Source organism: Miscanthus floridulus, chromosome 10, assembly GCF_019320115.1.
Source record: "Miscanthus floridulus cultivar M001 chromosome 10, ASM1932011v1, whole genome shotgun sequence".
In the NCBI taxonomy this organism is placed as follows: domain Eukaryota; kingdom Viridiplantae; phylum Streptophyta; class Magnoliopsida; order Poales; family Poaceae; genus Miscanthus; species Miscanthus floridulus.
In genome coordinates this window covers 11,958,899-11,971,312 of record NC_089589.1, presented here as the reverse complement: position 1 = coordinate 11,971,312, position 12,414 = coordinate 11,958,899, and the positions used below count along the sequence as shown (strand labels likewise).

At 44.9% G+C, this 12,414-nt stretch overlaps 1 protein-coding gene across 1 annotated transcript; it reads right to left on the bottom strand.

The window, feature by feature from the left end:
* Positions 1-2,860: 2,860 nt before the first annotated feature.
* Positions 2,861-12,414, bottom strand: LOC136486252 (uncharacterized). Its single transcript, XM_066483129.1, has 3 exons — positions 9,874-12,414; positions 4,130-4,276; positions 2,861-3,086 (listed from the first exon to the last, which is right to left on the bottom strand). Exons 1-3 carry the CDS (start codon positions 11,072-11,074, stop codon positions 3,025-3,027), a joined length of 1,410 nt encoding a protein of 469 aa, XP_066339226.1. The 5' UTR covers positions 11,075-12,414; the 3' UTR covers positions 2,861-3,024.

Below are 12,414 nucleotides of genomic sequence, written 5' to 3'. Positions count from 1 at the left end.
TCATACAACATCAACATGTATTAAGCAATTTGTTGCTCTAAAACATTGTAGTGGATATGTAATCTCACTTCTATTCAAGCCTTAGGTATCTGCATACCATGCTCCCCCAGATTACTCTATCTTCTGTAAAGATGGTGTATCTTCAAATTTCTTATTTTGGGTTTAATCTGCTAAAAACTCATATGGCGCATTTAGTACCGCCTTGATAACTCTGAACTCGTCCAGTATGAATACTAGCTGACTATGTTATCTTCCTATCGGAACTATATAAGGTCTAAGAATTTAGCTATTTCTTTACTTTAGGGGTATCGTTATTATGACCGTCTTACTCCCTCAACGATCACATTTATCTTTTATAGATCACTTTTACCTTCAATGCATAGTATGCATTGCATTATCTGAAGTATGGGGAAGTATCTTTCTTAATTGTCTTTCTTAATTAATCTCACATTTCTCCCCCTCGAAATGTGGTATGAACTTATCTACCACAATTTCAAAAAACATTCAGAACTCTTGTGAATGAGGAAACTTTAATTACTTACTTCATCCACATGATTACATCATATAAACAAAGTTATTTCTTAATTTGTATGGGAGTACATTTTCCTCATTTCACTTCAAAACTCAACATAGTCTATTATTATCAATACTTCTGCAAGTCACGCTTGCATATCATTCTTATCTTTTGGTTCACATGCAACTTTCTTTTGTTCTTAAACTCATTGAGTACTTAATGACCATGACACAATCAGAGTGTACGGTCAATACTAGGATAGCATAAGAGCTACCCCAAACTTCTCTCCATGTGTGGGATACACTTAGAGCACATGAGTCATCACATCCTTCTCCCGCCATGCGGGATAAGTACTATGCCAAAACTCTCCCGCCATGCAGGATTCATTAACATAAGTACTATGCCAACTTTACCCCGCCATGCGGGTATTTTCTCAAACGTTTCCCTCTATGCGGGTATTATCACAAACTTTTCCCACCATGCGAGATAATTCCCTTGAACGAACATAAATGCCAAGATTGGCTCATGTTCAATCATCAAATTCAGAAATAAATCCGAATATTCTTTTAACACACATGTTTAATCCAATGTTGGTCAAATTAAACATGTATATGACTTTTATAACTCTCATAAGTGAAACTGAAAATAAATTCTTCTTCACAGAGAGTACATAAAAGACATTTCTCAATGAAGACTCTTATTGATCTATCTCTTTTCTTGGATTAATATCCTAGAATTCTTTTCTTTTGAAGCCATTCTTTAAAGAGAACACAGTCCCTTAAGCAATGGCATTCATCATCTTAGTCACAAGGACCCAGCTTATTTCTCTTACTGCCTTCAAGAATGAAAGCATGGAGGTCTTTTGTTTAAAAAATATTCAACAATAATGCTCATTAAACTTTGAAATCTTTATGTTCTATTCTATATCACCGTTGGGCAGAAATAGAATAAAACATCATTCTTCTATATTAATTCCACATCACCGTTGGACAGAAATGGAATTAATGTATAGAACCTCAATAATCTTGAAAACATAGAACCGCTCCTCAGAATTAAATTCTCCCGTTGGTTCGAATTTAATTAGATGACAATCAACTCATTGCAGCGGAAACATGAAAATACATTTCTCTAGTTTAAGAGTATTCCTTGATCTTTATCTTTTCTCTGAAAAATTGGTCACTTTGATGCAAAATTCATCAGAGATTTAAACTTTAAACATAGAACTCATAGAATTATAATATTGTTATCATCAACGTTGGTCAAAAAATAGCAATACCATAATTTAATTTTAACTATCAACCGACTATTCCTCCAATTAAAATTTTCCCGCTGATTCCAATTTTAACTGGAGGATCAACTTTTCATCATTTACTGAATAACTATAACTACTCTTCAAATTAAATTCTCCCGTTGGTTCGAATTTAATAAGACAACAAACTTTAACTTTGCAGCGGAAACATTAACTTAATTGAGTGAATTTAACCACGGGAAAATTCTCTTTTCTAATTTTCTTTGAGCCATTATTCATTTTCTAGGAGATAACATTTTACTGGAAAATGAAAAAAGGAAAATGGCTTAATGCTTTACTGCACTGTGGCCCAACCAGCAAAACGGCCCGGCCCAGCTTTGCTCGCGCACCTGCAGCGCCTACCCAGGCCACAACCTGGGCCTGGGCCTGGGCCGGCAAAGCTGTCCTCCGCGCGCGCCCGCCTAGGCCTAGAGCCAGCCCGGTTGCCGCCAGCCATCGATCTTGATCGGACCGTCGTCCTTGCATTTCGCGCGAACAAAACCGGCACGAGTGGCCTCCTTTTGAAACCCTAAGTCCATTTGCACCATGGCCTTCTCTCTCCATGCTCCGCTTCTCTCGCACGCATAGCAGACGCCGCCGACCGCAGAGGACGATGACGCCGCGACGGGCGCACTGGGAGTGGTGGCGCCGCCGCGGGGCCCCTCGCCGGTGCGCGCGCTCGCCCTAGGCTGAGCGCGACGCCGTCGAGCGGCTTTGTGGCGATGCCCTAAGCTTGCTCGCGCAGCGCATCGGAGCGCCAGCAAGGCTACGGCTTGGGGTTCTTCCCACGCGTCGGCGGTCATGATCTGCCCGTGCGAGGTAGGGATTCCTCCCTCTCCGTCCTCTTCTTGCTAGGTGTAACAGAACCGACCAATTATACGAAATTAAGTAAGAAAATCATCCGCCAGCGCAGACGCTTTAGCAAACTTAAGCCCGTATAACCCGGTAGTCCGTGAAATCACGAAGGATTTCAAACCAACTCATGTCCCAGCCATGATCGTAATAAGTTTAGCGGTCACCAATCACACATTACATAAAAGTTTGCATACAGATACATCAGAGTTTAAACATAGTTATTACAAAACAAGTTCGAATAAAAAGTAGCGGAAGTCATTTGTTTAAAACCACACACACTCACACGGAGTTCAAATATAGTGCCAGCGAATGATCATCTCCAACAAAAGCATCAGATGAGACGTAAGGAATGACCATGCCCATGGTCCTAAGCATCACCCATCGCAGGATACAGGCAGTTGATACAGTAGCCATAGTACATCTGCCCATCTGCAACAAGTGGGAATAAAACCCTGAGTACGAGAAGGTACTCAGCCAGACTTACCCGACATAACCGAAAATAAATGACACCAAGGATTATGAAGGGCTTTATAGTAGGGTAGCTGACTCATTTGCAAAAGAAGCATTTTTAGCATTTCAAGAACCTTTCTAAAAGCATTATTGCCAAGTTAATTATTATTAACCTGTCCACTAGATTTGCACCTATACTAGAGTAAACATGTGATTAAGCAGATAATGATAACCAATGATCATTAAGTAACTTCCATACCGTCATATTCATTATAACTGTCCAAGTGTTCCATAACATTTACTACGATGAAGTCACTCAAGTCAAGTGCTCACTATCCAGGAGCGATGGCGATTCGAATCGATTCCTAACCAGCTGGTGATTTATTCCTTACACAAACCTCACTCACCCGCTAAAGTGAGATATTGATCACCGAGCCAACTTTCCAGGTATCTCGAGTTTGCCAGGAACCACATGTACCCGGGGGCCGACCGACTGCACTTTGGTCTTATCATCCCGCCCCCGTTTCCTACCACACCTGCTTCGGCACAGTGCGCTGCGGGCAATCTACTCGGCCCGAAAAATCTCCCAGCTTCGCGGTCGGAAGGTACTTTATCCGGCCAGCTAAATGTAAGGCATGCGTTCAACATGACTCGAGGCCCAACAACGGTCGGTCCTTAATCGACACAGACGGAAACACTACAGTTCAAAACTCTGCAAGTCTCCGTCCGGTCTCAACTTCATTTAACCCTTAGTTATACCATGACTTCATAGTCATCCAAGCAGATCCAGGTAACCACCTATAGCTCGCAGGTGACAGGAAATCACCCGACTTCTACCGGTCTAAGCCAGCTAAGCATTGACTCGACTGCGGATACCAGGGTAACAAGGATATAGTATAACAAAGGTAAACAAGGTATAATGCAGCAACGGTTGCAAACAACTCCTGAACGTAATGCATCAATTTAAAGTAAAACATTTAATTAATTAATTGCAAACCGGGAGAAAATGCTCCGGGGCTTGCCTCTCTCGAAGGAGCTCGGACGGTGATCGGGGCACTCCGGAAGTTCCTCAACGTCCTCCTCGTCGGCTTCTGGCACTTCCTGCTGCTGCGCCTCGAGCTGCTCCTCGGGCTCCTCGGTTATGACGACTGGGTTCTCGGTTTGCGATCCTGTATGATGCAATGCGCGTAAGTGATTATGCAAACGGTGCATCGAAGGAGATGAATGCAATGGATATGTTTAAATGCAAGGTAGTCAACATCATCCACGAAACTATAATACAAGCACATGTCATCTACTGCATTCTCTTCTACTACTAATATGTTAAGTTAACCTATCTTATGAAATGCTTCAAAGATACACCAAAGCTTTACTAATTTCTTAATCACACTTAAAGCGACACTTGCTTAAACCCTAATTAATAATAGGTTTGAATAGCAACATATATTTCTGATGCTCCTAAAAATCTGAGAAAATTACAGTAGCATAATACTACTCTAAACAGACTACCATAAAAATTTCATGGCATTTGGATAAGTAAACTATCCTACACAAAAATGACAAGCTATAGCATGAAAATGAGCATGAAATTACTTTGTACTATGAAAAGTGTCAAACAACAGAAATAATATTTTTCCTAGGTTCTTCATAGCATATAATGACTGTACAAAAATTATCACATGCATGTTTTATACAAAATTTGTGCCCTAGCAAAAATAACAAAAATCAGCCATTAAAAGTACTTGAACTACACCTCAAAATTTTTCCACAGAACATGCATGAAATATATTTTTCCTAGGAAGTACATGACATAAGAAGATGAACAAACTTGAAATCATATTTTTCTGAAGCCTATATATTTCTATACCCATTTTTCAAGTTATCAGCAATATTCAAGATTAAATAAAATCCTATAGAAAAGTATCCCAAAAATGACATGCAATAATTTTCCCTAGTAGATCTGGTAATAAGGAACCTAGAAAAATTTGTTTCAACAAATTTGGAGCAAATTTGACCATCCAAACATTTTTCAAACCATTTTTGATTTCAAATAACAAATAATAAATAGAAATCAATTCATTTAAATGCTACTGGGCCGGCCTGCGGAATGGAACTGGCCCACGGCCATCACCGGCCTGCGCGGCCCAAGCGCGAGGGAGGGGGAGTCGGCCTGGCTCGGGGCTCGGCCCACGGCCACTTGGCCTGGCCGGCCTGGCTGAGGCAGGGCCATGCCGGCGCTTGCGCTGGCACGGCGGCGCGGCTCGGCCACGAGGCCGGCGGCCATCTCCGGCCGAGGCAAGGCGGGCTAGCGGGCGCATGCGACGCGCGAGAAGATGGTGAGTGCGGTAGGGCAGCTAGGCGGGGCTGGAGAAGAGGAGGAAGGCGACTCCCATGGCGGCCGAGCACGGCGGCGCCATGGCCGTCGGTGGCGAGACGTGGGGAGGCTTACCCAGGGCTCGGAAGGCGGAGCAAGCTCGCGCGTGAGCCAAAGGGAGGCGAGGCGGAGCTGCGGGCGCGACGAATTGAAGAATGGCTCGGTGGTGAGGGAGTTAGACGCCGGCGGAGCTCGGGGCTCGCGGCGAGGGCGGAGGGAAAAGCAGCGCGGGAGGAGTGGGGGCAGAGCGCGTGCGGCTGGCAGCAGGGCGCGCTCCTCTTCAAGTCCGCCAGTGCGCTGCGCGGTCAGGGCTAGCCGGGCGCGTGGCGGACACGCGGCGGGCGTCGCCTGACGCGCTCGGGACGTGGCGCGGCGACGGGCACGGCGCGCGGGAGAAGAAGGCGCGGCGCGCGGAGGCAGGCCGGGCGCGGCGCGGTGCTGGGCTGGGCCGAGCGAGGCGAGGCGCGCGCGGCGCGCGGGAGCTCGCTGGGCCGGCTTTGATGGCGGGCCAGAAGCGAGGCGGCGGCCCAGGAAAAAGGAAATGAAGATTTTCAATTTATTTTCAAGAAATTTTTAAATGCCATCTTTCAAACATTATTTTGAGCAAGAAAATGACCTCTTTTGAAAATGTACCAAAAATGAAAGTTGCTTAGAATTTAATTACCTACAACTTTGCTTTTATGACCAAAGTCCAATTCTATCTAGATTTTAAATTATCGAATCAAAGTTAAATTTTAACTCAAAACCCTAATTTTGGGAACTTACTTTGGAAGTAGAATTTTAAATTAATTTGAATACAAACCTTGCTCCAAAAATTGTGCTAAACCATTCTAGATGATTTATAAGCATAACCAACAGTTTCTACTCAACTAGCAAGCAAGAATCAGAGCAAAACAACCATAATAAGTGTATGTACCATTTACGTTTCACAATCATGTTTCGTATGTTTTCGAAGAAATATTTCAGTTGTTATATGCAAGATCATGCATGTAGGATTAGGATGATTGATGATGCATGACATGTATGATTAGCAGTGCCTAGATGCAGGCATAACACCGGGGTGTTACAGCCCTCCCCCCTTATAAAAATCTCGTCCCGAGATTTGGGTTACGAACCATTTGTTATAAAAATCTTCATAAGCCTTTTTTAGATACTCTCCTGTTTCCCAAGTTGCATCTCCCTCATCATGATGATCCCATTGTATCTTGTATGTTTTCACCACACTATTCCGAGTAGCACGTTCCTTAGTGTCTAACACTCGGACTGGTTGTTCACGATACACCAAATCTGATTTGAGTTGGATACCTCGAGGTTCTATTCTTTCCTCCGGAACACGCAAACATTTCTTGAGATGTGATACATGGAAAACTGGGAAAACTGTACTCATTGTCTCAGGTAACTCTAACTTGTAGGCTACCGGACCTCTTTGTTCCAAGATCTTGTATGGTCCTACGAATCTTGCGGCAAGCTTTCTGCGGATTCCAAACCTTTTCTTCTTCATTGGTGTGACTTTCAGATAAACATAATCACCAACTTCAAACACAAGGGGTCTCCTTCTTTTGTCCGCATAGCTTTTCTGACGTGATTGGGCAGCTTTCATATTCTGCTGAATAATCTGAACTCTCTTCTCGGCTTCTTCTACAAAATCAATGCCATAATACCTTCGATCTCCAGGTTCGACCCAATTCAATGGTGTTCTACATTTTCTACCATATAAAGCTTCGAATGGGGCCATCTTGATGCTTTCTTGATAGCTATTATTATAAGAAAACTCAGCTAACGGTAACCATGACTCCCATGATCCCTTGGAAGACAATACACAGGCTCTCAACATATCCTCCAAAACAGCATTTACTCGTTCAGTCTGACCATCTGTCTGAGGATGATAAGCGGTACTGCGAATCAAACTAGTTCCTAAGCCTTTGTGTAAATGTTCCCAAAAATGAGCCGTGAACTGTGAGCCTCTATCAGATATTATGGTCTTTGGTATACCATGCAACCTCACAATTTCTGCGACGTACTTTTCGGCATATTGAGGTGGTCGATAAGTGGTTTTGACAGGTAGGAAATGAGCGGTCTTGGTAAGACGATCCACAATTACCCAAATCGAATCATGTCCTTTTTGAGTAGTGGGCAAACCCGTGATAAAATCCATACTGATATCGTCCCACTTCCAACTAGGGACTGATAAGGGTTGCAACATACCGGCAGGTTTCATGTGAATGGCTTTCACTCGACAACATGTGTCACATCTGGCAACATATGCTGTAATTTCTTTCTTTATTTTGGTCCACCAATAGCGAGATCTTAGTTCTTGATACATCTTACTACTTCCAGGATGGATAGATAGCTTAGACAGGTGAGCTTCATCCATGAGTTTATTCCTAAGCTCTCGATCCTTGGGAACCACAAGACGGTTGTCAAACCACAACACGCCCTGTTCATCCACTTTAAAGTGTTGAGACGGCTTTTCTTTTATTTTCTCTTTGATGTGGAATATCCCCTTGTCAGTTTTCTGTCCTTCTATTATCTTACTCTCCAACGAGCAACTAATCTGAATACTATTTAACACAGCAGGATGCATTAGATCGAATCCATCTTCAAGTAATGGCTGCACAGTCAAGTAATGTGACTTCCTGCTCAAAGCATCTGCCACAACATTGGCTTTACCAGGATGATATTGCACATTCAAGTTGTAATCTTTGATCAATTCCAACCATCTACGCTGTCTCATGTTTAGCTCTGGTTGGGTAAAGATATACTTAAGACTCTTGTGATCCGTGAAAATATTGCACACGTTACCAAGTAGGTAATGTCTCCAAATTTTTAGGGCGTGCACAACTGCAGCAAGTTCAAGATCGTGTGTTGGATAGTTGACCTCGTGCTTTCTCAATTGACGTGATGCATAAGCTATGACTCTCCTTTCTTGCATAAGAACACAACCCAATCCAGTCTTTGATGCGTCGCAAAACACATCAAAGGGTTTCTCAATATCTGGTTGTGCTAGAACAGGAGCAGTGGTCAACAGTTTCCGCAAAGTGTGGAAAGCTGCTTCACACTCCTCTGTCCACACAAACTTGTGATCCTTTTGTAGGAGACTCGTCATCGGTTTGGCGATCTTTGAGAAATCTGGTATAAAGCGGCGGTAATAACCCGCTAGTCCTAAGAAACTTCTAATCTCAGGAACTGAGGTCGGTGCTTTCCAATTCATAACTTCTTGCACCTTACTTGGATCGACTGAAACTCCATTCTCTGACAGAATGTGACCAAGGAAAGGAACTTTCTTCAACCAGAATTCGCATTTGCTAAACTTAGCATACAATTGATGGTCTCTAAGTCTGGTCAAGACAGTTCTCAGATGCTCTTCGTGATCTCTCTCATTCTCGGAGTACACCAGAATGTCATCGATGAATACTACCACAAACTTATCCAATTCCGGCATGAAAACTGTATTCATCAAGAACATAAAATATGCGGGAGCATTTGTCAAGCCAAAAGACATGACAAGATACTCATACAACCCGTATCTGGTGGAAAATGCAGTTTTTGGTATATCCTGTGGCCTAATCTTAATCTGATGATAACCGGATCTCAAATCTATTTTTGAGAACACCTTGGCCTTGGATAGTTGGTCAAACAGAACATCAATATGTGGCAAGGGATATTTATTCTTGACGGTCACAGCATTGAGTGGCCTATAATCTACGCACATTCTCAACGTGCCCTCTTTCTTTTTCTTCACAAACAAAGCTGGACATCCCCATTCAGACTTGCTTGGCCGAATAAACCCCTTTTTCGACAAATCTTCTAATTGCTTCTTTAGCTCAGCTAACTCATCTGGAGGCATCCGATAGGGTCTTCTTGAAATTGGAGCTGTTCCGGGGACTAGCTCAATTCCAAACTCAATCTCCCTATCTGGCGGAAGACCAGGTAGCTCATCCGGGAATACGTCCGGGAATTCACACACTACCGGAATCTGATGAATAGGAATGACTGCCGTAGCGCATGTAACACTTATAAGGTCTGTTCTTTTAGGCAATGGTACTTGGAAAGTACCCTCACCTAGGGGATCCTTAAGGGTAAGTACTCGACCTCCAGTATCTATGACTGCTCCCCAATCCTTCATCCAATTCATCCCTATAATGACATCCAAGACTAACCCAGGCATAACTATCAAGTTCACTCGGAACTTCCTGCTACCTAATTCAAGGGTTGCCCCTCGAACCATCCGGTTGGTCAAAACATCAGCCCCTGCTGAACTTATACGATAACCATAACCCAATTCTGTGCATGGTTGTTCATGTTTCTGTGCAAATGCTTGACTCATAAAAGAATGCGATGATCCAGAATCAAATAGAACAACTGCAGGGTTTTCATTGACAGTAAACTTACCAGCAGTGACGGGCTCTCCCTCTGGAATTTCATCCACTGTTGTACTGTGCACTCTAGCATTATAAGTCTGCTGCTTCTTCTTGGGCGGGTATGGACAAAACCTCGAGAAATGACCGGGTTGATCACAGTTATAGCAGGGTCCTCTCACTGTCCCGGCAGATCCCACAGCTCCCTTGGAACTGCCTTGTACCGCAGTTGCGGCTGCTTTGTTGGGCTGTACTGCCATCTTGTACGGCTTTTGAGGTCCACGGAAATTTTGGCTTCTTGGCTGAGGTGGCCTGAATCTAGCGCCAGGTGCCGATGGGCGATAAGGAGGACGACCTCCCATAGGTGCTCTAGCTTGTGACGGCCCACCTTCGAAGGCTCTCTTGCGTGTCTTGGCTGCGGTGCTGGCGTTGTTATTCTTCTCCTGCTTCAGACAGTCACTGATGAAGTCGTTGAATCTGACGCGGTTGTTGGTACCAACATGCTTCATCATTTTTGGATTGAGACCCCTCTTAAAACTGGCTATCCTTTTGGCATCTGTGTCAACCATGTCGGGAGCATAGCGACACAAGTTGTTGAAGGCATGCAGGTATTGCGTCACGGTTTTGGTACCCTGGTTCAATGCCAGAAACTCTCCCAACTTCATCTCTGTCAGCCCGGGTGGAATATAGACTCCACGGAAGGCCTCAGCAAACTCTCTCCAAGAAATCTGAGCATTTGGAGGGAAGGTGGTGCGATGGTGCTTCCACCACATTCCCGCCGGTCCCTGCAATTGAAGTGCAGCATACTCCGTTTTCAGAACCTCAGTCATCCTCAACACACGGAATTTATCTTCCATCGTGTTGATCCATTCCTCAGCGTCGAGTGGCTCTGTGGCTTCCTTGAATACGGGTGGCCTGGTGTCCATGAAATCTTTGAAGCTGCTATATTGGTTTACTCCCATGCCACCACCTTGATTGTTACCACGTTGCACGTTGTTGGCTATGGTGCGCAGAAAATCTTCCATGTTCTTCTGGGATTGTTCCGTGTTGCGCTGACTCCCGAGCAGCTGTGCGAGAAACATCTCGGGGGTAAACGGGGGAGGAGGTGGCAAATGCGGTTCATGGGGAGGCTCATTGTTGTTGCCATGATTTCCTCCACCACCACCAGTCCCTGAACCGTTAGCACCGGGCTCAGCGGCTTCATACGTGGTTCGGCGAGTGTTTGTCATCTGCATATTTCAGCAACAAGTAATGATTGAGTGGAGCTGTAATAATTGCGAGTGAAGGAAAAATTATGCCGTACTGAATTTACTGGAGAGAATAAATTCATACAATAAAACAGAGGCACAACAATCGCAATTCCAATTAAAACAACAGCACTTAATCGTATTACTTAAACGGCAAACATCGCGTCCATACAATCACATTGCCAGCATACATACACTGGACTTTTTATGCGTTCAGATATCGCATTCGAAAATCAAGTTCCAAACACATGCCAATTCTCATACGTTCGAAGCAACATACGATAGATTACATGCCAACAAAAGAAAGGTCATCGCGACAAGACCCAGATACTAGCGCAAGGCAACTAGCCTACTCCTCGGGGCCATCGTCGGGATCGGAGACGTCACCATCGCCTCCAGGTGAAACTACAGGCTCGTTCTGGTTGTCGTCATCGATGTCCATGCCAGCGGCGTTTGCTGGAGCATAAGGGCCAACCCCATTGTAGAGCGCGTGAAACTCCTCGTGCAGGTTGCCGTTGTATTCCTCTAGCTCATCGACTCTCTGCAACAGAAGGTTTCTTGCGTTCCAGGCTTCATTCCTTTCCTGGACCAACTGTCCAATCATGCGGTCTGCATTGTTGTTGGCTTGAGTCAACGTATGCACTCGCTGCATAGCTCTATCACCTCTCTCAACCGCCTGATCTCGCTGTAAGTTCATATCAGCCAACTGCTCCTGCAAGCTAGCTATAGCTCGTGCCTGTCTCTTCTTCTGCTTCTTCCCTTTGAGCTTATCCTCACTACGCAAGCCAGTCAAAGTCCAGTAGGTACTCTCGAGACCCTCATACGCTCTGATGGCGGCGAACATAGCACTCATTGCCTGGTTGTCGCTAGCCTGTCCCTCCGCTGGACCTCTGACTAATGCGCTTCCTTGAGGCTGAACCCAAATGGCATCACGAGGATCATCCCTAGGAAAAGTACCAGCTAGAGCTGCTGCAAGCTCACTGGGAAATCTGCTCATAATGTCCCTGATGACACGGAAGGCTGCTCCCTCTGCACCCTCAGCTGGAGTGCGACCCTCAAACTCCAAATGCCAACCATCCCAATCTGGAGCATCACCGAGAGCAGGAACCGTGATCTCCACCACTGCAAGTCCATCATCTGCTAACTGGCTCTCATTCCAAGAGTACACCGGCTCTTGACCCTCTGGGTACCCCACATCATGGAGCACTCTCCAAAGCAAAGTTGGCATGCCAAACTCGCTCAAGAAGGTGTCCGTGGTGCGGTGCTCCCTTAGGGCCAACGGACGTCGGGGTGCTCTTCCTCCGGTGGACTTACGGGCGGTCTGCTTC